At 49.0% G+C, this 25,950-nt stretch overlaps 1 protein-coding gene across 1 annotated transcript; it reads right to left on the reverse strand.

Annotated features, from left to right (window-relative positions):
* Positions 1-132: 132 nt before the first annotated feature.
* On the reverse strand, positions 133-16,111 carry PINK1 (PTEN induced kinase 1). Its single transcript, XM_059690940.1, has 8 exons — positions 15,663-16,111; positions 11,600-11,887; positions 9,449-9,549; positions 6,187-6,369; positions 4,541-4,704; positions 3,290-3,417; positions 2,706-2,942; positions 133-1,444 (listed from the first exon to the last, which is right to left on the reverse strand). Exons 1-8 carry the CDS (start codon positions 16,056-16,058, stop codon positions 1,187-1,189), a joined length of 1,755 nt encoding a protein of 584 aa, XP_059546923.1. The 5' UTR covers positions 16,059-16,111; the 3' UTR covers positions 133-1,186.
* Between the last annotated feature and the right edge of the window lie 9,839 nt (positions 16,112-25,950).

Genomic DNA, 25,950 nt, shown 5'->3' on the forward strand with positions numbered 1-25,950 from the left:
AGCCATATTCCTGAAGAGTATGTGCAAAATTATATGTGAAATCCCTCCCATTGTTGATCTCTACCCACAAAATTCTTTTCTTTATGGTATAAGAATCAGTCTTAAAGCCAAATAGTCCAAGGCACATACATATTCTGCAGTTGTAAATATGCATTTAATTCTTCACAATTCCTGTAAGAAATGCCAGTCAGGAGGAAACCGGCAAGTTTAAAACACCATGCTGTTAATTCCCATTCCATTGGTCATTTTAGCTCTGCTAGACTCAATGCAGTAGCTGGAGTGCACAGGCTCTCTTGTTTTCCAGGCCTGCATGTTTTTCATTCTGGTATCAATATACCGACCTGTGCAAACGCCTGCCTTAGCTCAGGTAGCATGCAGCTGACAGCGATGCCTTGGCCTGGATCCTCTATAAAGTGGCATGCAGGTCCACCCCTCCCCAGCCCAGCCTCATTTAACAGCCCAGCCATCTACTCTTCAGAGGTCTGTGAAGACAGAACATGAGCGTAAGGTAGGGCTTTGTGGTCAGCAGTTAACACCTGAGTGTATCTTCTCACCTTTGTAGGCTAAGATCTTACCACAATTTTAGCATCCATACACATAGGGGCCAAGTGATTAGTGCTTTTTTTTTTTTTTAGAGTTAGGCCCTTTGACTTTATCTAGACCAGGGGGTTGGCAAACTATGGCCTATGGGCCAATCCAGCCTGCTGCCTATTTTTGTATGACCTGCAAGCAAAAAATAATTTTAAGAACCATTTAAAAACATAAAAAACAAGACTATTTAAGTGACACGTGAAATTCAGTGTCCATAAAGCTTTACTATTGGCATGCAGCCACACCTGTTTCCACGTTTCAGACTGCTTTTGTGCCACAACAGCAGAGCTGAGTAGCTGCAGCAGCCTGGGTGTCTCCTATGGGGCCCTCTAGAGGAAAAGTAAGAGAAATGTACGTAGACGCACCACAATCGCACAGCTAGAGTTAATAGCTACAGACCGTGAACCTCACTCAGCTTGCTCCTCCCATTTGCCAAACCAGATGCCTTCTTTTCCACTGACCAGCCCTCTCTGTGCCATCTTTTCTCCTGATTCTCCCCTCACACCTCAGACCCCCCTCCCCCTTCAGCATTCACAGACCATCACGACATAGATGCTGCCAAGTTCTTTTAGTAATTCACCAGCTACAACAGCCTTCACGGGGCTGCCCTCCAGGAGTAGAGGAGGAGGGCTGCTTGGCACAGCGCCTCGTATTCCAGGTTGGCCAGAAATAACATCTTCATTTTTGTTTCCACACAGCTCTTCTCTGTAAGCCTGTCGGCGAGCAGAGTGGCTGCTGATTGTTGGAGGAGCCAGCCAATCATCTTGTCTAGTTTCAGATTCTTCAGGGCTAGAGTATGTTCACCCCAGAGGCTTAAATGAAGCACATTAGCAGCTACTCGGGCAGATGGTCTCTACAACAGGAAGGGAAGCTGAGGCTTAGAACATCTGTGACAAAGTGTTCAGCCCACAACCCTCTTCGGTAAGGAATCCTCATTTCAGGTTCTTCCCTCCCCTGGTCCCAACCAAATTCTTCTCCGCCCGTCTCTCCCCTACCACACCTTTCACTTTCCTGACATATTGGCTGCTTTCTACCCATGCTCCAGGCTTTCCCATGTTTACAAGTTTGCCTGGGGGCAGTGTGCTCCCAGTGGGCCTCCCCATCACGGAGGACCCACAAACTGCCTCCTGCTAGGAGCACTGTCTGGAGTTGTATCTCATTGTAACTGGTAGCAGAAAGCATTACTGTGACCATGACAGCACACTGTGCAAGATGGGAGGTAAGTGGAAGAATAGAATTTGAACCCTGGTCTGCCTCTGCCCTTTTCACTAAGCATGCCACCTGAACCAGACCTGCCACTCCAACCGTGTGGCCTCTCACGTGTTAGCCTTTAGATTCCTTATAGCAGTGGTCGGCAAACTCCTTAGTCAACAGAGCCAAATATCAACAGTACAACGATTGAAATTTCTTTTGAGAGCCAAGTTTTTTAAACTTAAATTATATAGGTAGGTACACTGTTATTGACTTAATTAGGGTACTCCTAAGGCTTAGGAAGAGCCACACTCAAGGGGCCAAAGAGCCGCATGTGGCCCACGAGCCACAGTTTGCCGACCACGGCCTTATAGTAACTTCAAAATGTCCAGCTCTGCTCTCATACATATCTTCACATCTATTGTCTCATTAGATCTCAGCCATTTCCATAAACTACATCTCCAACAGACATTTCTTAAAAATGCATCTTTCTCCCTCTGAGTAATGTAGCAACTAAAGCCAAGAGGAGTTGACTTGCTGGGATTCTAATTTGGTGCTAGTTCCCCTACTCCATTCATACTAAACTCGATTTTGCTCTCCTGTACTTGGTTTTTAAATCTTTGTAAGGCAGGAGAGTTGTTGGTCACTCTACATCAGGGGTGGGGAACCTTTTTTCTTCCAAAGGCCATTTGGATATTTATAACATCATTCTCCGGCTACACAAAATTACCTTAAAAATTAGCCTGCTATATTTATTTGGTCTAACATTTAATGAACTTGGCAGGGACAGTCCAAATGATTTTGCGAGCTGTATGCCCGTGGGGCAGATGTTCCCGACCCCTGCTCTAGTGCTTGCCCAACGCTGATCTTTACTCTGAGGTTTCTACCTGCAAATTCCCTGCAAAACCTGGGGATGGCCTCACCTTGCTGGCCTTCCGCTGCAGCAGTGATCTCACCAGCTGTCTCGCAGCTAGAGGTACCGACTCGGGCAGTGTAGGCAGCTGAGTCTCTTGGTAGCTTCGGCTTTCAAGGTAGACTCCACCCTCGCCGTAAAAAGGATTGGGGAGCCCGAAGATTTCATAGGCGAGTGCTCCCACTGCCCAGGCATCAGCCTTGCTGTAGTCAATCACCACTCTGGGGCCAGGGCAGGCCGTGGACGCCTGCTCAGAAAGCAATGGATGAGCAATCATGTTGCTGGTTTTTCCAAGCTACTCATGCTCCTGCGTGCCACCTGATTCATGGGCTAATCTGAACTCTGTCCTAAGGAACCTAGAATTTAGTGAGTTGTAGCTCAGACCCAGAAGAATCTGTCTGTGCTGACAAAACATGCATCTCCTGGGAACATTGGGGAGATCCAGACTAAAGCAAAGTGGCAGGGAAGGGACTGGTGCCAAATCATGGGTCATGAAAGCTGGAGGAGCTGAGAAAATGATGAGGCATGAAGTCTTGTTCTATCAGTGGAAACACCAGAGTTGCTGATGGCGCATGACATCTCAGCGGGACTCACCTCAGGAGCCATCAGGCAGCCGTTTCCGCCCCGATCCACATCCCAGCTGGTGAACGGCAACTGCAGGCCGATGCGTTCATCAGCCAGGCAGCAACCAAAATCAGAGATTACCAGCCAGGGGCAGCCGTCTGGGGAAGGGACAGAGGGGGTAAGCAACTGCTTCTCCATCTTTCCTCTGAGAGGCCCTCCTAGGAACCTACTAAAGCCACCATCAAGACGTAGGGGAGAGGGGCTAACAGGGACTCAGGGTTGGTACAGGAGAGCAGAGGCTCTCCAGAGAGCCAAATGGGAAGGCCAGCGACACAAATACAGAAATGCCTCTAGAAAATAAAGGCTCCCTGACAAAGCCCTCAAACAAAGAACTGGATAAAAGTTTGGATCAATCTAGGTTGGCCGGTGTTCTCAGTGGTTAGAGTGTTGGCCCATACACCTTTAAAGGGTGCCAGGTTCGATCTCCGGTCAAAGGCAACCAATTGATGTGTCTCTCTCACATCAATGTTTCTCTTTCTCTCTCCCCTCCCCTCTCTCTAAAAATCAGTGGAAAAAATATCCTCAAGTGAGGATTAACAGCAGAAAAGTTTGGATCAGTCTAAATAATGAAGTCATTGGACCTGTCCCAAGGCTGAAGGACTGCTCATAATTTACTCAACAAATGATGCTTAGCTCAAATGACCTCTAAGGGCCCTTATTTGAACCTGAAAACCCAAATCCAAAGCTAAGAATCGGGTGCATTAGGAATTCGTTATTTGTAAAAGTATTCACACAGACTTCCTTTAAGAAGCCAGTTCCTCTAGTAATTTAACTGCATGTTTACTTACTTTAAATCTAGATTGAAAGTGATCAGTTATATGAACTACTTTACAGTATCCCAAACAATTAACCATCCACCTTCTACGTGAATGCTTCCAGTAATGGGAACTCATTATTTCCAGAGGCAACTGGGCTTACATTTGGACAGCTTTCAGTTTGAAAATTCTTTCTTATATTGAGCTAAAGTCTATCTCTTTTACTTTAATCAAGAAAACTTCCATCACTAGGGTTGTTCAGTACATGGGCAACAGAAAGGAACTTGGGAATGTTAATCACTCCACAGATCCCATGGAGAACGAAAGCTTCCACTTTAAAGGACAGATTGCTCATGTCTTGTGTACAGAGCTAAATATAGATACAACTTATAATAGGACATAAAAACCAAAAAGGACCTATGTCCCCAGACCCCTGGAAAGCTCTGCGGTGTGGGTGGGCACCTACCTGCATCCAACTCCACAAGGATGTTGTCAGATTTTAGGTCCCTGTGTGCAACGCCCTGTTGAACCAGATGATCAACTCCTTCCAAGAGCTGCAACATCATCACAGTGGCGAGGCGGGGGCTTGGGGTGTTCTCTCGAAGGTACTGGCGCAGGGTACAGGGGTAGCTGGTGGAGAAGGTGATGGAATCTCTATCATGCAGTGACACTTGCTAGCATCTTATTTATTACTAGGATGATAGGCTTGCCTCTTCTATCTGGAGCTTTTTGATTTCTTTTTGCCCCAAGTATCCTTCGTTGCCACCCACTATCCTGAAATTAGGAAGAGCCAGGCCTCACATGTTAATAGTACAGATCTCATTTCCTTAAAATGTCCATGGCTGCAATGTTAAGGGGTGCAGAGGGGGAGAAGAACTGTGTATGTTAAAAAACAAACAGCCTAGCTGGTTTGGTTCAGTGGATAGAGCGTCAGATTGCTGACTGAAGGGTCCCAGGTTCAATTCCAGTCAAGGGCACATGCCCAGATTGCAGGCTCGATCCCCAGTAGGGAGCGTGCAGGAGGCAGCTAATCAATGCTTATCTCTCATCATTGATGTTTCTCTCCTTCTCCCTTCATCTCTGGGGGGGAAAAAAGTATACACACACTCACACAAAGAACAAAAACAGTTAAGGCAGCCACAGAGAAGGGACAACAGCCAAATGCACTAAAAGCACTAGGTGAACCCAGCCGTGTGGCTCAGTGACCTATGAAGAACCAGAATGGTTAGGTTCCTGGACAGGGCACATGCCCAGGTTGCAGGCTCGATCCCCAGTGTGGGGCATGTGGGAGGCAGCCAACCAATGAATTTTAACTCATCGTTGATGTTTCTATCTCTCTCCTTCCCTCTCTAAAATCAATAAAAACATACATCTATACTAATAATAGAGGGATATGCAAATTACCTGGGATGCTGTCACAGTAACAAGCAAATAGCAGGCTGCGTGGGGCGAGCAGGCCGGCTGGCGGGGGAGGGGCAGTAAGGGGCGGTTAGGGGTGATCAGGCTGGCAAGGGGGGCAGTTAGGGGCGATCAGGCCAGCAGGCAGGTGAGCAGTTAGGAGCCAGCGGTCCCAGATTGTGAGAGGGATGTCTGACTGCCAGTTTAGGCCTGATCCTAAACCGGCAGTTGGACATCCCCCAAGGGGTCCTGGATTGGAGAGGGTGCAGGCTGGGCTGAGGGCCCGCCCCCCCGTGCACAAGTTTCGTACACCGGCCTCAAGTCTATAATAATAATAGCATAATATGCTAATTAGACCAGACGTCCTTCCGGACAAAGCTGGGGCTGCAAGGGAAGCCTGGGTCCTGGGTGCCTGCCAGCAGCCGAAGGAAGCCCGGGTCCTGGGCGCCAAAGGGAAGCCGGCGCCGGCAGCCGGGGAAGGAAGGCTTACTCTTGCACGAATTTCATGCACTGGGCCTCTACTATTTTAAATAAAAGCACAAGGTGAAAAGTCTGATCTAAATGAAGAGATTCTGTTTATGGAAACTTGCCCTTGGCATGGCCTTATCTCCCAAAGGATGAGGATCCTCTTCCCTGTGACCCTGGACTCCAGGTGCACAGAGGAAGGGAACAGCTCCCACTCACTCCAGGTCCTGCCATACTCCTGCCACTTACTTCTTCATAACGAGGAAAAGTGTCCGGCCGTGGCCCACGCCTTCAGGGTAAAGACGTGGGGGCAGCACATCTGGGTAGTCGACCAGGGCCCCTGGCAGCAGTGGGACCGACGATGTGAAGGCGCGGAAGACCCGGATGATGTTAGGGTGAGGAGCCAGTTGCTTCGGACCTCCCTTAGATTTTCTGTTTCAGTCAAAAGGGACAAACGTATGAGGCCAGTAACAGGTAACAAGAGTTGGAAAGATAATCTAAGGCCACAGTAAATACTGCCATTTATTCACCATTTATATCAAACATTTACTACAGATCTGCTATGTTCCAGATGCAGAGCCTGGTGTTGGAGAAAAAAAACCATTAAGATGACGGATCACATCTGATGAGCCCAGAGAAAAGCCAGTCCTTCTGCCCATCCATCCTTTCGTCCATCCATCATCCCATGTGGCAGATAGGGGTTAAGAGCACCTGGAATCAGACTAGGTGCCTGAGTTTGGACTCCAGGTCTGCCACTGTACATCCTTGGCCAACTTACTTAACTTCTCTGGGCTCAGTCTCAAGTGCAGGGAAAAAGGTAGTAACATACCTCATGAGGTTGATAATACTTGTAAAGAAAGGACTAGAATCACTGTGATTCCAAGTTCTTGCAATAACACTTGGTGTGGAGTATGAGCTCAATAAACCTTTGTTGAATGAATGAATGGATTCAGACAGTTGTGAGTAGAGCTGTCACCTGCCTGCCCTCCCCACCCTCTTTCTCCAGAAGCCTCACACTCACAGCCTCAACCAAAGACGACTGGACTAAGGGTAGTAAACCTGGACACATCTGAGATCCAAATGGGTGACAGGAAAAGGGAAGGGGCTAGGTAGAATCTCTCTTTGAGAGTATGAATGCAATGGAGCTGGTGAAAGGATGATATGACATTTGCTTGGGCCACTGGAAGCCAAGGAGGTGTGTAAGCCAAAGGCAGGCAGGAACAGAAGAGCCAAGGGGTAAGAAATAAGGACACTGGGTGGCAGAGGAGAATGGAATAGAAGCCCACAGACATCACAGCTCAAGGCTGTCAGTGCCACATGGGAAAGCTCTCCAGCTGTCACGGGAGTCCAGAGAAGAGTGTGGCTATGCTGGGGAGACATGTGCATGTGGGTGCTGGAGCAGGACAGGAGGCTGTGGGGAGGGCAGCCCAGTATAGCTAACTGCATGCAGAGGCAGAATAGTCATGGAGGAGCTTGGTGTCTTGGGGAGGGCAGAAGGAATGCAGTATGGTGGAGCGTAGTCTGTAAATGGGACAAGATCAGAAATCAGGGGGGTGCTAGCCGATTTGGCTCAGTGGCTAGAGCATTGGCCTGTGGACTCAAGGGTCCCAGGTTCGATTCTGGTCAAGGGCACATGCCAAGGTTGTGGGCATGCAGGAGGCAGCAAATCAATGATTCTCTCTCATCACCGATGTTTCTATCTCCCTCTCTCTCTCCTTTTCTCTCTGAAATCAATACAAGTATATTTAAAAAAACAAAGAAATCGTGGGGAGAGGGGTAGGAGAGGACAATGGGAGAGAGGGGGAAGGAACATATGTAATAACTTTCAACAATAAATATTAAAAAAAAAATCAGGTGGGAGAAGTAAAGAAGAGCAGATGCAAAGGGCCAAATCTGAGATCCCTAGATGAGCAAAGGCTCCGTAGAATACACCCAGGGTGCTCTCAGGGAAGAGTTTCTCCTGAGACCGTGTTAGATGTCACCTGTACTTCAGTAATAGACCTTCGGCCATATTCACCTAACCATTCAACAGACACTCACTGAGCTGTGGGGGAACGCAGGAAACAAAACTTGAAAGTCCTGGCCTCAGAGAGCATCTAACACACCTGAAGAGACTGGGGATAAGTAGACACACTCCTCTATGATTTACAGTCGGATAGTGGTAACTGCGATGAAAAGAAACTAAGGCGCGGTAAAGGACAGAGTGGCAGGGACTATTTCAGACGAGAAGTCTGGGCAGGACTCTGAGGCAGGGACATCTTAGCGCTCACAGCACCGTGACAGCACCCTGTCAGCAGGCTGAAGCTGACACCACAATATTAGCCCCCAAAAGCAGCTGACATTCAGTGGGCCACATTTTCCTACACAGGAGTCAGGAGAGGAGAACAGTGCTGAGCCCACAGACCTGCCGGACCCTCAGTTATACTGGCGCCTTTCAAGCAATGCAAGAGGTTTTCCATGTACATTCCCTTAAGTCCCTATTTCTACCTTCCTGCTTCTGACAGAACTAGATCGATAAATCAATCCTCTAGTACCGTGGTCAGCAAACTGCGGCTCGCGAGCCACATGTGGCTCTTTGACCCTTTGAGTGTGGCTCTTCCACAAAATACCACGTTAAACTTCCTGGCCCATGTGCAGAAGTTGGTTTTCGGTCTGGGCAAGTCTATTTTGAAGAAGTACTGTTGATATTTGGCTCTGTTGACTAATCAGTTTGCCGACCACTGCTCTAGTAAATCACTCAAAATGCAGCAGGCCCACCTCCTCCTGGTGGTCTACGAGTATTACAGTGAGCACAATTCCTGTTGTCACAGCTCAAACCTATGACACGGGACTTACAAGCCACCGTCTGCGAGGCAGCTGTCCACTGCTCCTCCCTAAGGGCAATGCTCTTTTCCTACTGCTTTGCCGAGCTAATGCCTAGTCATCCTTCAAGGCACCACGAACTGTCCCTTCAAGAGGCCTTTCTGAATGGCCCCGCCCTTGCCACGCACACACCACCTCTGGGCTCCCTCTGCACCTGAGCATACACCATTCTAGAACTTACCACACCTGACTGCTCCTGACACATCTGGCTCCTGGGCCTCATGGAGAACTCTCGGGGAACAGGCCACTTTTCTTTTTTTTTAATCTGTCAGCACCATTAGGTGCACTGCAGTTGTTAGAGGAATGAATGCTGCCTCTGCTGGGGGCAGAGTTCAGTTGGTACAGATAGGTGGTGCTCCACTGGGCATGACTTAGGAAGAATCAGAAATCAGATCAATTTCCTACTTTCTGAAATGGGCGTTTTGGGATGGCCCTCTCTCCTCACACCAGTGTGCATCGGCAGGTAATCTACCATCTTTCCCAAGTTAATTACCCACCAACCGAAAATCCATCATTAACTACATCATTCAGTAAGCATTTGCTATCATCTGCATGTTGTGTCAGACGCTGGGCTGAGTGCTGAGGACACAGATGATGGTTTTGCTCTCAAAGAACTCACAGCCAGTCTGGTGGGCAGATGGGTGCTTACCTGTAAGTGATGTCTCCATACTCCCCAGCCAAGGCCACTCGACTCGCTGGGACTAGCTCCTTGCTCATTGTTCTAAAAATGGCTTCGCTGGAGGAACCGGCCTGAAACAAAGCCACAATGAATCCAGGGTTATACAGACCCAAGCGGAATGGCAAGTCCAACCCCTCCTTGTAATCCGGACCAGAACAGCTACTGCTTAGGATTGATTTTGACCTTTAAGATAAGCCCAGCCGGCATGGCTCAGTGGTTGAGTGTCGACCTATGAACCAGGTCACGGTTTGATTCCTGGTCAGGGCATATGCCCAGGTTGTGGGCTTGATCCCTAGTGGGGACCTGTGGGAGGCAGCCAATCAGTGATTCTCTCTGATCATTGATGTTTTTATCTCCCTCTCCCTTCTTCTCTGAAATCAATAAAAATATGGTTTTTTATTGAGCTTTCTTTCCATTGATAAAGCTTCATTTTTGAAGTGTTGAAGCTGTTGCTCCCATTAAACTGTGGCAAGAAAGGAGACTAAGGTAATTACAAACTTAGTTCTATGTTTTATAAGCACTTTGTTTTGTCTCTGCAAGGAAATACCAGTCATTTGCCATGAAATACAGATGTTTCTACCAACATAATATGTTTTGACTGAAGCAGCATTATGCTTTGGGCAGTATTACAAAATAGCTGGCAAGTGCTTTCTGTATTTAAATATTGTAAAAAGAAAAGTTATAATTGTTAAAAAGCAGAACTTTTGTTGCATTTTTTAAAATGTTGAAGTCAATGTATGTTTGGTCAATGTTTCCGCAGTATTTATTAAAACATACTTTTTTTTCTCTCCTTCAAATAAAAAAGTAACCATGTCTTTGTTGAAAAAAATAAAAATATGTGTTTTTTTGGGGGGTGAAAAAAAAAAAGATAAGCCAACCTCTCGAAGTGGCAAGCCAAGGTTAGTCCCTCCTGAGAGATAGGGCGGAGGTGTCATCCATGCCAACTCAGAGGATGCTTCCCTCAATTCTTGGCAGTTCAGATGCCAGGGCAGGAAGAGAGATCAGGATGGTCAGGGCACGGGACCCTTCTTCCTGCCACAGATGCCTCTGGTAACAAGCAGACCTAGCCTCTCGGCTCCCTGCAGCAGACAGGTCAAGCCTGACCAGCCCACTCTAGGTAAGGTTGTGCTGAATCACAGAACAGCTTTCCAATCTCCCAGTAAGAAACAAACAACCAACAATACCAAAGAGGAAGAAAATGACCTTATTCGCCTCTTTTCACTATGAACAGCTCTCAGTCCCCAAGAAACTTGAGCATCAAGAATATCCTGTAAGAATCAAGTCTTTTAGGTTTTCTGAATGCAAGAGCTCTCATGCTTCCACTGGATGTTTTATAGGCAAAGGGTTCAGATGCTTGTTACCATTAACCCAACTTGGAAGGGCAACAGTCTAATAACCTTCCTTCCCCAAATCAAAATGAGAAACTGCACTTCAGGGTCCAGCATGAGCTCATGGCTGTTTTTCATCTTAGACTCAGTATGCTCTGGGCAGGAGAAAGAACATCAGGTCTTGATGAATTTTCTAAGCCAGCCTATGCAATGGCAAGGTAAAGAAATTACTCTCAACAGACAGAAATCTTTGTTTTTGTGGGCGGAATAAACTCAATATCCCAACACCTGGAGTCCTCCCAGAATCGACAGCAGGGAGGTGACAAGCAAGCCTCTGGTCTGGAGGTAAGGTGGAGGGTGAGGTTGGAGATAAGGAGTGTGGCTCCTCCTCTCCAGTGAGGCAGGTCGTAGGAAGGAAAAAAGATGGTGGTAACTGCAGTCCTGAAATGAACTAACTGATCAGTCAGGACTGCCAGGTGAGAAACCAATGGTTAGGCACTTGTTACTCAAACTTTGTTTCACAACCAGCGGCACGGGTGTCACCTGGGAGCTTACTAAAGGCAGAATCTCAGGCCCACCCCAGACCTGACCAGAATCTGTCAATCCAGGTGATTCGTGGACATACTACGTTTTGAGACACACGGCTTCACACTCCTGTGTGAGAGGGTGAAGGAGCCCGACTACATAAGCACCTGGACTGTGGAGAATCTGTCTTTTCCTGTCTACTTCCTGGGAAAGAGCATCATCAGGTCCCCCGAGATCGGCACTCTGAAGATGGAAGGCCCATTCTTACCCGGATGTTCCACATCATCTTGATGGCTAAGGGGAAAGCAGGGGGCTGTGGAGCTCGCGCCTCCTCTTCTCCTGGTGGGATGACATCTGGGGCTCTCCCTGGAAGAAACCGGATGCTCTTTGCCACCTCCAGGTTCCGGGGCAACACAGGCGTGGTGGCTTCATACACAGCAGCGCTGCAGCCCTTGCCAATGAACTGCCCTATCAGATACTCCTCCAGCTGGAAGCCCTGCCAGCGTCTCGTGTCCAGTGGGTCAGGGAGCAGCTTGCTTTTCTGGGTAAAAACGGTCTGTGAGGAAAGACACACACTGTGAGAGAGGGAGACCAGTAAGGCTACGTAATGGGAAATGGGGGAGGGGAAGGATAGCGGGGCAAGGTCTCCAAGTACCAGACTGGCAGCTAGTACAAACACAACCAAAGTAGGTTTCACTGCTCAGCCTGGGCTCAGGCTATCCTGCCTTCCTTGTTACTCAGAATAATTTTTCTCACACTCAGTCACTTCACTGCATCACAGACAACCCAACACTGATCATCATCAGTTAAGAGGTCAGAACTTCCAATTTCTGCAGGTGACACATGCCACTCCTTTGCTGCCTGTCAAGCCCCAGCACAATGTTGGAGGTTTCTGGTGATGGAGACAGCTCTCTCTGCAAAGGCCTTGGCAGGCAGCTAGTGGATGGTTGCCAGGAGCTGTAGATGGGCAGGAGTATGTGGTCAACAGCACCCCTCCACTTGCGAATGACCTCAGGTCACTTTTGCAGACAAGGGGGTAAAATCAGGAGGATCCCTGGAGCTGAGGCATTAAATCCTCTCTCTACCTTTTAGGAATCTGGTGGATTCACTCTGTTTTCAGAAAGGAAACAAAAATATAATAATTCTGATGGAAACAGATGGAAATACAGGTGCTGGTGGGGATGCACTCCCCCATATCAGGGTCCTTCCGTACTGCAGGCAGGTGACATCATTCGAAGTCACCCAAGCTTCACCTCAAATCCTATCTGATCGGCTGATCCCTTCCGTTCCGTGGTTAGTTACCCACCTCTAGACTTTCCTACTCTCACATCATCCCTTCACCTGCTTCTGAGCCAGATCGAACTACACTGCTTTCAATGTCACTCTCTCTTCTGTTCAAAAACCTAGCCAGTAGGTGACCCAGGACCTTGTCCTGGTACTTCATGTATCTGAAAACTGTTTCACCGGCTGGTCTATGCACCACCCATATTTATCTTCCATATGCCTCTCTTTTAACCTTTGCTCACACTGCCCCCCTCCCCTTCTATTTCTATTGTATTATTTTGCCTGGCTCTTCTCTACTCTTCCATTAAGTCCCAACTCAATCACTTCCTCCCAGTACAACTAGCCCTGACAAACCAGCCCACAGCAACCATTCCTTCTGGAGGAGTCCCAAAGACTTAGTGTCTGTAACTAATACACCTTGCACCATAAGTTTTACCTAAAAAAAAAAAAGAAAGTCTATCTGGTCTTGTCAACTCAATTCTACTCCATGGAGCAGAAGCAATATTTTGTGGAGTAATCCTTTATCAAGTATCTGTTCAAGTCCTTGCTTTCAATTCTTTTGTATGTACACCAGAAAGTAGAATTGCTGGGTCATATGATAATTCTATTTTTATTTTTGGGGGGAGCTGCCATGCTGTTTTCCACAGCAGCTACTCATGTACTGGTTTTTGTATAAACCTAAGTTTTCATTTCTCTGGGTAAATGCCCAAGACTGCAATGGCGAGGTCATACGGTAATGCATGCTTTTTTTTTGTATTTGTTTTCTTTTGAGAGAAACTGCTGTTTTCCAGAGTGTTTGTACCATTTTATATTCTCGCCAGCAGCCCAGCTTCTCTGCATCCTCACGAGCATTTGGTACTATTAGTATTTTTTATTTTAGCTGTTCTAATAAGTATGCAGTGATGGCACATGGTGTTTTCAACCTGCATTTCCCTAATGGCTAGTGATCTTGAACATCTTTTCATATGCATATTTAACATCTGTATCTCCTCTTGGTGAAATATGCGCGCATGTCTTTTGCCTATTTTGTAACCGAATTTCCCCTTCATATGCCTCCATCTAAATGGAGTAGCCACTATTCTACTGTGACACCATATGGAATTTTAGTATTAGAGATGCCAGATCTGGTCATTTTTTCCCCCCAAAAGAAATCAAACACCTGAATTTTAAAAACTGTCAACTAATTAAACATTTTAAGTGAAGTGTGAGAAAAGGACGTGTAGATGATAAGCTTAGGAGGATCGAGCTCCTCGGTTAAGAAAAGTCTCCGCCGTAACCAGTTTGGCTCAGTGGATAGAGCGTCGGCCTCGGGCTGAAGGGTCCCAGGTTCGATTCCGGTCAAGGGCATGTACCTTGGTTGTGGGCACATCCCCAGTGGGAGGTGTGCAGGAGGCAGCTGATCGATGTTTCTCTCTCGTCGATGTTTCTATCTCTCTGTCCCTCTCCATTCCTCTCTGTAAAAAATCAATAAAAAAATATATATATAAAAAGAAAAGCCTCCATAATTTTAAGCAAGATTATCAAGTTTCCCACCTTGACTCCTGCCAGTTAAGCAATAGCAAAAGGCAAGGACAGTAGCAGGGGACTAGGTCAGATGTCACCTGTCATCCCAAACTAGCCAGAGCTCAAACATGAGACACTCCAGTGCTGAGTAATAAGAACTGGGCTGGGAACCAGGAAACGGGAGAGAGACACTGTGGTCCTTAACCAGCTGTGTCCTTGGGCAAGTCACTCATCTCCCCGCCCCTCAGCCCTCCACTGTAAACTGCAGAGGCAGTACCAACTCAGTCTGTAATCCAAACCCCAGGCAGAAGACGGACTCCCTGGAAGAGGGAGTTCTGCCAGCAGATGACCTTAACACTTGAACTGCCATGATGGCTCTTTCCTGGGTCTGCCTGCCTACCCTTAAGGTTTTGGATTTGCCCGCTTCCAGAACTGCAGAGCCAATTCCTTAAAATAAATCTTTTTCTATAAATATATCCTATTGGTTCTATTTCTCTGGAGAACCCTGACTTACACGGATTTTAGTAGGGTAGAAACAGAGGTCTCTGAACTATTTTAAGTAATTTTTAAAAGCCTAAGAGCCCGGCTGGTGTGTTCAGTGCTGGAGCCATGATCCATGAACCAGGAGGTCATGGTTCAATTCCTGGTCAGGGCACATGCCCAGGTTGCAGGCTCCCTGGGGGGGAGGGGGGCGTGTGAGCAGGAGACAGCCCATCAATGATTCTCTCTCATCATTGATGTTTCTCTCTCCCTTCCTCTCTCAAATCAATAAAAATATATTCCAAAAATAAAAAACCTAACCCCCCCCTACACAGCCACTCACTCTAGACAACTCCATTCCGGTTAACTAAAACCGCCTGGTGTGACGTCGTCTCTTGCTGTTCATGATTTTCCTTTGGCTTCAGCTGTGCCACTCCTTGTCTGGCTAACGTGGAGGCAGCCGGGCTCAGGGCTCGGGCTCGGGCACGGGCTGTGGAGACCCAGACTCTGGGCACCCCTCTTCACCGGCTGCTTGAGTTCAAACAAGTTATTTTGCCTGAGAACGTTTCCTTCTCCATAAATTGGGGACGACAACTACCTCAGGGACAGAATGTTATGACTTGTCATGAAATTTTTAAACACTGACACAAAGCTATGAGCAATGGTGCAACAGGACGTATAATTAGCAGCCTTTCTTCCAAAACATGATGCTTGAGGAAGGGGACACAGTAAAACAAAAGTGGGGTGCTGTCCCCACACCAGAGCCCAGTAACGCTGAAATGGAGCCTTATGTGGTGATTTTCAAGGAATGTCCCAGTCTGAGGAGGGAGGATAAATCTTGCCTAATTCAGGGCTTCGGTCACTAAACGCCTCCTGGCCCCGCCCCCTCCCGGCACCGCCCCCACCACAGCCCCCCTCCTGGCCCCATCCCCACCAGCGCCCGCCCCGCCCCTCCTGGCCCCGCCCCCACCACAGCCCCCCTCCTGGCCCCGCCCCCACCAGCTGAAATCCGCTCCGAGCCTAACTGCGGGCCCCGCCCCTCCCCGTCCCCTGCGGGCGCTCACCTGGATCTCCTGACAAGCCGAGGCCGCCCGCCGGCCCTCCGCCTGCTTCTCCTCAACCAGGCCCAGCCCCAGCCCGAAGGCCAGAAAGACGGCCCGGCCGCAAGGGCCCGCGCCGCCCCGGGCCCGCACGACGAACTGCCGCTGGAGCCGCGCCGCCAGCCCCGCCACCGACTGGCGGAAGAAGCGGTAGCGGTCGGGCAGCCTGAGCCCGAGCCTGCGCGGCTCCGCGCCGGGTCCCGCGGCCTGGCCCGGGCGCTCTCCGCGACCCCGGGCCGCCGCGGGACCCGGCCACTCAGGCCGTCCCCAGCCGTAGGTCGGGCCAGGCTTGGCCGTGAAGCGAAGCAGCAGCGCTCGACCCAGCTGCAGGCCCCGGCCCAGCGCCTGTCGCACCGCCATGGTAGGGAAGTAGGCGTGCGGCACGCGAGTCACAACAACAGCAAACTTCGGGGGCGGCGCCTCCGCGTAGGCGCGTGCGCGTGCAGGGGGCGTCGAGGGGCGGGGTCACGGGTCTGGCAGTTCCAGCGCTGAACGCGCGAGGGCGCTGTGCGCGAACCTGGCGCTGGATGGTTTCTTGCCCTTTTGCACGTTAGACCCGGGGTGGTGGTGGTGCCTGTCAGGCGGGTCCTGAAAGAACATTGCTGGCCCAGGGAATCCGGAGTATCACCCACCAGACTCTTTACTTCTGTTCATTTATTTAATCTTCCCACCAAGGAGATGGGAATATTATTTTTATAGATAAGGAAACAGGCATTTAAAGGGCAGAGACAGTCAGCAGTCACAGTGTCAGAGCTGAGGTTAAAGTTCATGTTGCCTTGCCTACTGAGTCCTTCCCCTCCCCGATGCCCTTCGACGCCTCTCTACAAGCCCGTAGCCCTTGCTAGTTTCTTAGGACCCCAAGAGAACTATCACCCAAAGGCCACATATTTCAGATGAGCGAGCTGAGTCCCCAAGATGTGGGGGTACTTACCCGAGTGATACAGCTTGTTAGCGGCGCATCCCTGTTACCCAAACCAGCTGTTAGGAGTGGCTGATAAAGGGTTTCGTTTTCTTTTTTCATTCTTTCTTTTTTTAATGGGAATTTTCAAGCATACACAAAAATAGAATAGTACAGTGAACTCCATGTACCCATTAACCAGCTTCAACAACTATCAATAAATGGTCATTATTTATTCACCTATACTGTTAAAAAAGACCCCACACAGGCTCAAAATGGCAGCACTCCTGCTAAAAACCCATGATACCAAACCCAGATTTAATACCCGATCTAATTGCAGTTTCAACCTCTCCCAGAAACAACCAGCATGGAATTTTCTGGTCAAGCTCAGTAATCTGTGACTTAGGCCCTCTCCATCTCCCATAGAAAAAGAGGCGTTGTGAGCAAGGGAGCATCTCTGAAAGGAGTCACTCACACACGTTTGTGTCTTTCCACAATGCCAGTTTTATGAGGGGAGACCCCACTAAGCCAACAGTCTCACGCAGGTTACACGCAGAAGAGGGGGAGCTTACATGGCAGGAACCAGCAGACGGAGCATCTGGTAGCAAGTCCCGCGTTCTCAGGTGGAGAGGTGGCGTCGGCCTCAAGCCAGGTGGCTACAGTGGCAGCGTGAGTCTGGTGGCGTGGAAGTCCAGCAGGGCTTCGAGGGTGACCCATCGTACAGCCCAAATTCCTAACCAAAAAGAGAGTCACGGGGCCTGGCCGTCATGGCTCGGTGGTTGAGCGCCGACCTATGAACCAGGTCACAGTTCGATACCTGGTAGGGGAACATGCCCAGGTTGCAGGTTCAATCCCCAGTGTGGGGCGTGCAGGAGGTAGCCGATCAATGAAATCTCTCTTATCATTGATGTTTCTATCTCTTTCTACTTCTCCCTTCCACTATGAAATTAATAAAAAAATATTTATAAATAAAAATAAAAGAGAGTCATGGTAGGTAGTCCCTTCCTAGGCCTGTAGCTTCCTTGACAAAGGTCAATCTCTACCTTAAGTGAGCCTGTGTATTGTCTTTTTGCATCTAGGATAACATGCCTTTGAAATATCAGAGTAATCTCCTTTTTCAGACCCTCAGGGCATAACCAGTGCACCAGAGCAGAGACCACAGACTCCTTCTTGTTACTCTTGTTCCCCGCATGCCATCTCCACGTGCTCTAAATATTAATTTTTAGCTATCCTGTACCCACCAATGTAAAAGAAGTATGTGTCTCTCCGTTTTGCTTTTTATCCAATCACAGAGTTTCCCTCCCCCATTTTGCTTCCTCCTGCCTCCTTAATCTACCACCAATGGATTTCATGTAACCCTTCTATATCTCCTCCTTTTATTTTAATGTATAAAAATAAGCTATAGCCCTAGCCAGTTTGGCTCAGTGGATTGAGCGTCGGCCTGCAGACTGAAGGGTCCAGAGTTTGATTCCAGTCAAGGGCACATGCCTGGGTTGTGGGCTCAATCCCCAGTAGGGGGTGTGCAGGAGGCAGCCTATCTATGATTCTCTCTCATCATTGATGTTTCTATCTCTCTCTCCCTCTCCCTTCCTTTCTGAAATCAATAAAAATATATATTTTAAAAAAATAAAATAAAAAAGCTGCAAAACTGCCATTTTCCAGAGCATTTTCTCAATCCATTGGTATTTTTCTTCCTGGCAATTGTCATTAGTTTGGCTCAAATAAACTCATAAAAATTCTAAATAGGTTTGGATGTTTCTTATGTGGACACAGAGGCACATGGAAATCAGATACTAATTTTCTTTATTGATCTCAGAAAATTTTAAATTACAATTTAAAATGCTCTTGTTGAGCCCTAGCCGGTTTGGCTCAGTGGACAGAGTGTAGGCCTGCGGACTGAAGGGTCCTGGGTTCAATTCCAGTCAAGGGCATGTACTTTGGTTGCAGGTTCCTCCCTGTCCAGGGTCCTGGTTGGGACTCATGCAGGAGGCAACCAATCGATGTGTTTCTCTCATATTGATATTTCTCTCTGTCTTTCCCTCTCTCTTCCACTCTCCAAAAAATCAACGAAAAATATCCTCGGGTGAGGCTTAAAAAAATCCTATATAATAAAGAGCTAATATGCTAAGTAGACCAAACAGCGGAATGACCTTCCGGATGAAGCTGGGGCTGCGAGAGCCGGCTTATGCTGCAAGGGGCCGTTAGGGCCAAGCCCCTTGCACAAATTTTGTGCATTGGGCCTCTAGAAATAAAATAAAATATTCTGTTGAAATGGACTTTTGGAGAAAGAGAACGAAGAGAAGATAGCAGAAACTTCACAGTCCGGTGACCACAGGCTCACTCGTGGAAACTTAGTTGGGACAAAGGTCTCATTTAAAGTTTAAGTCTACTCATCTGCTATGTGTCATTGTCATTACAGCTCTTCTCTTTCAGTGTTTACTGAGTGGGAACAAGAGGTTGTCTGAGATCTTTAGTTTTAAGTACAAGGATCTTCCTTACTCTTCTAGGAAGGTAACATTTTACCGCCAGGCTGGTGAGGAGGACATACGTACTCGTGAAAGGAACGTTGGATGGATTGCTTTGAGTTAAGGAGCGCATTTGTTCTCAGCCTTTGGATTTAGACCCTGCAGGTGCAAATAAACTCGCCAGCCCTGTGACGCTTAACTCACCCACCCCTGAACCGAAATCTCCAGACCCATATCACTTAACCCTCCATGGTAGGCCGTGTCGTTTCTTGTTCAACGGAGAGCACTGGACTTCCGGTCCAGATGGCGCCGAACTGGTTCACCCTGCAGATAAATCTAAATTCCTCTGACGGGTCTGAACCAAGCACAGCATGAGGCTGGATGCTCTGGCAGCCGTAAGGATGGAAAGGGCAAGCAAGTTCATTACTACACAGAGATGCTTCCGGGAGGAATCGCCGGGATTCTGCTCTCCCTTCTGGGGCAGAGATACGGCTTTATCATGGAGGAACACCCAGCTAGCTTTCCTGGGACTTATGGCCCTGACTCCACTCGTCCCCCTCTGTTCTCTGGAAAAGGAAAACCCCACGGTGGCAGCAAGTCTCAGGTCTCGAGATGGCCCCGAGGCTCTCTGATAACATCTTTTGTCTCTTTAGCGCTGTCCCAAGAAGGGGAAGTTGGGATATGGTAAATGGTTTTCTGCTGAGGTATCAGTTTATGCTGAAGATTTAATATTCTACAGGAGAGTGCTGCTCATTCCTAGGCCATTATTAAACATCACCAGGCACCAGGCAGGCTTTGATAGGCTCAGCCACAGAATTAGAGAATGGGGGGGGGGGGGGGGGGGCGCGGGGGAGTGTCTTCCTGCTCTACACTCTGCTCTGTGGGCGCCCTTCTGTCTCCATTGTACCTTCCTTTACTTTCCAGGCAGCGAGACTGTAGTTTTCGTAAAATACATAAGAAGCATCATTTAACCTTCCCCAAAGGACACGGTGTGGGGTTGGGGCGGGGGGGAGCTGATGCTAATGTAAAAATGGAAAAAGACAAGGAAAAACCCACACCTGCCAAGGGCATGTTGACCTTCTCGCCTGGCACCGCTTCAATACCCTTTGTCTCCTCCTGGCAGGAGACAGACAGATTTTCCCAGGGCAGCAACATCCTTTATCCACAGCCCATTGCAGAAACGCTGCCTCTGAATTGCCAGCAGAGGTGGAAGGAGACTTTGCTAAAACTGTTGACAGAGCAAAGCCGCCGCCAGATGAAAATCCGACTGCTCGAAAGGCCGGGAGTCGTGTTTGGAGGTTAGAATCAAACAACAGGGGGCAAAGAGTGAGATTTCACTGGAAGACGTGCCTCTGTTTTGCCTGGACAACATGGATGAAAACGTGCTGGTGGTGGATTAGGGGGATGGGTTGTTGAGAAATTCAGACAGTCTGTGGTTCGTGCAGTCCAATCAATTGGCTGCCCTGCAGCAATTATTCGAAGTAAAAATATGGTTATGTACCTGCTGCATAAAGTCCTTCACAGGCTCTTTGCCCGGCCATGGTCCGTGGGGTAAAGCTAAGCTCCTTAGCTTGGCACAGAAGGTCCTTTACTATTTGGCCCTGGCATCTCTCTTGCTGTCCATCTTCCCTCCCTTCGTGGTCCAGCAATGCTGAATTACTTGCAGTCTTCCCAAGCATCACACTGACTCCCCTGTCTTTTTTTTTTAAATATATTTTTTATTGATTTTTTACAGAGAGAAAGGGAGAGAGATAGAGAGTTAGAAACATCGATGAGAGAGAAACATCGATCAGCTGCCTCCTGCACATCTCCTACTGGGGATGTGCCCGCAACCCAGATACATGCCCTTGACCGGAATCGAACCTGGAACCTTTCAGTCCGCAAGCCGACGCTCTATCCACTGAGCCAAACCGGTTTCGGCATCCCTATCTTTTTTTTGCCTCGCTTTCCCCTTGCTTGTCCACAAGTAACTCATGTCGTTAATATTTTGTGCAGTCTTAATTTCTCTGGGTTATACATGGGGGATAGATAACTTTTGAATTAGAATGTCAGACACCACTATCCCAAATGCTGGAAACAGCTCACAATTCAAAGGAAACTCTTTGAAAACGGTCTATTGATGGTGTTGAGAAGTGAGCAGAGCACATGGGAAGATAACTCATTCTGTCTTGATTTACCTCTTAAAAGAATCCTTTTTTTTTTTTTAATCGTTATGAATTCAGAGAGGAAGGGAGAGGGAGGGAGAGATAGAAACATCAATGATGAGAGAGAATCATTGATTGGCTGCCTCCTGCACATCTCCCACTGGGGATCGAGCCTGCAGCCCAGGCATGTGCCCCTAACTGGAACCGAACCCAGGACCCTTCAGTCCTCAGGCCGACACACTATCCACTGAACCAAACCAGCCAGGGCAAGAGTCCTTATTCATACTTGAGGTCACCTCCTCCAGGAAGCCTTCTTTTTTTTTTTTTTTTTTAAATATATTTTATTGATTTTTTACAGAGAGGAAGGGAGAGAGATAGAGAGTTAGAAACATCGATGAGAGAGAATCATCGATCAGCTGCCTCCTGCACATCTCCTACTGGGGATGTGCCCGCAACCCAGGTACATGCCCTTGACCGGAATCGAACCTGGGACCTCTCAGTCCGCAGGCCGACGCTCTATCCACTGAGCCAAACCGGTTTCGGCAAGGAAGCCTTCTTTAGCCTTTCCTAGACTGAGCGAGATGTTCCTTCTCTGGTTCCCTTTCTAAAGTGTGAGTTTTGTAAGGACAGGGATATGATTTTTAAACCTTTGACACTCCCCCCAGCCCCAGCTCCCAGCACAGGGCCTTCTGAATCCCCAGCCCTTGTTGGGAGCCATCTGGGAACACAGGCCCTCAGTGGGCAGGCTCACTCCTAAGGAGGAGGAGAGAGAAAGGCGCTGGGCTATCCTTCTGAACTCCTAGCCACCAGACTCACACCTCCTTTCCGACAGTGAGCCAGAAGGAGATGGAGGAAAACCATAGGAATGTTGAGTAGCTCACCCCCCCATCCGCAACAGAACACCCATTGCATTTGTGCTCTGGAATTTACACTGTTATTGATAAATGAATTTCCTATGACTTATTTCTTTGTATTCCCTTTGTGTGTGTGTTTTAGATTAAAAAGTCCTTTAAAAAAGGGTTTAAAAAACACTACACACACGCACACACACACACACACACACACACACACTCTAGAGGCCCAGTGCACAAAATTTGTGCACGGGTAGGGTCCCTAGCAGCTGCCGGCTGCTGGCTGGGACCTCCCTTTCCCCTCCCCTCCCAGTCTGTCTGTTGCCGGCCTGGGCTTCCCGTCCCATGGTTGGCTGGCCAGCCCCACCCCCAGGTTGAACTCCTGGTAGAGGGGACAATCATGAAAAGCAACAATCTCCTTTTCTAACTTCTAAGCTCAGAGGCAAAAATATTTTACTCTTTCAGCTATTTTTGCTATGGTTTCCTCCAGGGCTCTAATACCTCTTTATTTGACAGCCTGAGCTATTTGAGGCACAAAGCTGACCACGTCATCCCTGCTGCCGGAGACTGGTGGCTGCCCTTTGGAATAAGGTCAACTCCTTAACAAGGATAATCAGGCCTGCTTCCCCTAGCCCAAGGAATTTCCCAAGGAAATTCCCCTGCTTCCCCTCAACTTTGGCTGCACATTAGAATCACCTGGGAATCCTTTTAAAATCCTGATTTCTGGGCCTCATCCTCTGGAAATTCTGTTTCTTTGTTACTAATGTTTGGCCTCACCCCATAACAAAGAAACAGAATTTCCAGAGGATGAGGCCCAGAAATCAGGATTTTAAAAAGATTCCCAGGTGATTCTAATGTGCAGCCAAGGTTGAGAACCACTGCCCTAGTCCTTCTCCCACCCTTACCTCCTCTTCTGTTTTCTTTGCTGTTCCTTGCCCATGTGCATTTTCGATTTTTACATTTCTAGAGTGCCCAGCCCCTGGTATTCATGCCTTTGTGCAATCCACTCCCCTTGGCTGTGAACTGGACCTTAAGGACTTGCTTCTTAAGGAATAGAATTTGGCAAAAGTGATGGGCTGTCCCCTTCATGGTTAAGTTGCAAAAAGACTCTGGCTTCTGTCTTGCTCACCCTTTCTCACTCTCCTGCTCACTTCATAAGAAAGCCAGCCGCTGTGTGGTCAAGTGCCCTGTGGAGAGGCCCACGTAGCAAGGAAGTGAACAGTCACAGCCACAGCCCACAGGAGCTAAATCCCGCAAACAACCATGAGAGTGAGCTTTGAAGTACATCCTTCCCCAGTCTAGCCCTCGGATGAGACAGCAGCCACCAGATGACCCAGCTCTGCCCAGATCCCTGACCTGCGGAAACTGTGAGATAATAAATTTCTGTCGTCCCAAGCCGCTAACTTTTGGCATAATTTGTTATACAGCAATAGATAACTAAGGTATCATTATGCCATATTTTTTTTCTGTTCAGTCATAGAGTTTTTAATCCCCTCCCCCCCACCTTAACTTCCCCTTTCCATACCCCTCAAAAACAGATAGACTGGGTGTTTCTTCCATGCCTGTTTCTGTGCCCATATAATCATGTACACAATATTATGTGTGTGGGAGACCTACTGGGCCATCCCTTATTCTTGAACAGTGTTTTCTGGCTTCATACCTGACACAGGCACCCAAAGTACCTAGTGTCCATCAGAGTTGTGCCCTCTTCCCTGCCAAAAGGAAATCCTAAAGTAATCTTGTCGTTTTCATAAGCAATTAGCAGCAGCTGGCAAGAGCAGCAGACATATGCAGGCCTCTATTTCTTCCCATGGGAATCTGGGACTCGGCGGTAGGTCCTAAACCCCACAGAAGGCTCTGAACAATAGAGGGTGTGCTGCTCTGAAATCTTAGGTCCTCAGAACACGGGGACCACAAAATTAAAATAAATTTTAAAAATTATATATATCTATAATTTTTAAAATTTATTGTATTGTTGATAGTATTACAGATGCTCCCAATCCTCCACCCCCCCCCCCTTTAGCCTCCCTCCTCCCAGCCTTGCCCCACCCCAGGCCTTGTGCATATCTAATTTAATAAAAGAGAAACATGGTAATTGGCATACGACCGCTACCCTTCCCATTGGCTAATCAGCAAGATATGCAAATTAACTGCCAGCCAAGATGGCGGCCGGCAGCCAGGCAGCTTGAAACTAACATGAGGCTTGCTTGCTTCAGTGATGGAGGAAACCAACGTTCCCTGCCTGCCTTGCCGGCCTCTGAGCCTGCAGTTTGAAACATTTTAACAAATATAGAAGCTAAAAAAAACCACCCAGAAACCAGCTTTCAGTGAGCTGGGATCTCAGAGCTGGAGTCAGAGCTGGAGTTATACATTGTTTCGATTACCTACTTTCAGCAGCGGAGGCCTAAGAGCTGGAGCCTCAGAGCTAAAGCTGGCCCAGAATTAAAAAAGAAAAAGAAAAAAAGGAGCAGTTGGGAGCTTCCGTCACCCGCCAGCCTGAAAACAGCCCTCAGCCCCTCACCCAGACTGGCCAGGCACCCCAGTGGGGACCCCCACCCTGAACGGTGTGTGACCAGCTGCAAACAGCCCTCAGCCCCTCACCCAGGCTGGCCAGGCACCCCAGTGGGGACCCCAACCCTGAAGGGTGTGTGACCAGCTGCAAACAGCCATCATCCCCTCACCCAGGCTGGTCAAGCACCCCAGTGGGGACCCCCACCCTGAATGGTGTGTGACCAGCTGCAAACAGCCATCATCCCCTCACCCAGACTGGCCAGGCACCCCAGTGGGGACCCCCATCCTGATCCAGGACACCCTTCAGGGCAAACCAGCCAGCCCCACCCATGCACCAGGCCTCTATCCTATATAGTAAAAGGGTAATATGCCTCCCAGCACCGGGATCAGCGTGACAGGGGGCAGCGCCCAAACCCCCTGATCGCCCTGCGGCTCTGTGTGTGACAGGGGGCGGGACCACAACCTCCCTATCCGCCCTGCTCTGTTCCTGACAGGGGAAGGCGCCCCAACCTCCTGATCAGCCCTGCTCTGTGCCTGATACGGGGGAGCTCCCCAACCTCTGACCGCCCTGTGGCTCTGTGTGTGACAGGGTGCAGCGCCCCAACCCCCCCCCCCCACGGGCCCTGCTCTGTGTGTGACAGGGTAGAGCCATAACCTCCCCATCGGCCCTGCCCTGAGTGTGAGAGTGGTGGCGTCCCAACCCCCTGATCCACCCTGCTCTGTGTGTGACAGGGGGCGGTGCCCCAACTCCCCTATCGGCCCTACTCTCTGAGTGACAGGGGGGAGCTCCTCAACCCCCTGATGGGCCCTGCTCTGTGCATGACAGTGGGCAGCGCCCCAACCCCTGGATTGGCCCTGCTCTGTGCGTGACAGGGGGTGGCGCCGCAACCTCCCCATCGACCCTGCCTTGAGTGTGACAGGGGGCAGTGCCCCAACCCCCGAATCGGCCCTACCCTGAGCGTGACTGGGGGTGGCATCGCAACCTCCCGATCCGCCCTGCTCTGTGCATGACAGGGGGCGGTGCCCCAACTCCCCAATCGGCCCTGCTCTGAGCCCGACCAGGGGCTGCACCTAGGGATTGGGCCTGCCCTCTGCCACCCGGGAGCAGGCCTAAGCCAGCAGGTCGTTATCTCCTGAGGGGTCCCAGACTTCGAGAGGGCACAGGTCAGGCTGAGGGACCCCCTTCCCCCCGAGTGCACAAATTTTTGTGCACCGGGCCTCTAGTATTTTCAATAAGCATCCCAGCCTCTCTCCAGCCAAAGGAGTGGTGTTCTTCCAAGTGGACATTATTCAAACTGTTTCTGGAATTCTCTCTTGCGAATTGCTTGGCAGTCTGTTTCCAAGAAGTATATAAGAACGCTGGGCTTCGTCCGTTAGGCAGTC

This window comes from Myotis daubentonii, chromosome 3, assembly GCF_963259705.1.
Source record: "Myotis daubentonii chromosome 3, mMyoDau2.1, whole genome shotgun sequence".
Classification (NCBI taxonomy): Eukaryota; Metazoa; Chordata; class Mammalia; order Chiroptera; family Vespertilionidae; genus Myotis; species Myotis daubentonii.

Bases quoted from the DNA above. Each gene is read 5' to 3' on its own strand.
- PINK1 (XM_059690940.1), bottom strand. From the start codon at position 16,058: ATGGCGGTGCGACAGGCGCTGGGCCGGGGCCTGCAGCTGGGTCGAGCG. The intron at 2,943-3,289 runs GTGAGTCCCGCT...CTTTCTGAGCAG, and splicing joins GCTGCCTGATGGCTCCTGAG to GCGTCCACGGCCTGCCCTGG. The intron at 1,445-2,705 runs GTGAGGCCATCC...TTCCTGTTGTAG, and splicing joins TGCAGCGGAAGGCCAGCAAG to AGACCATCTGCCCGAGTAGC.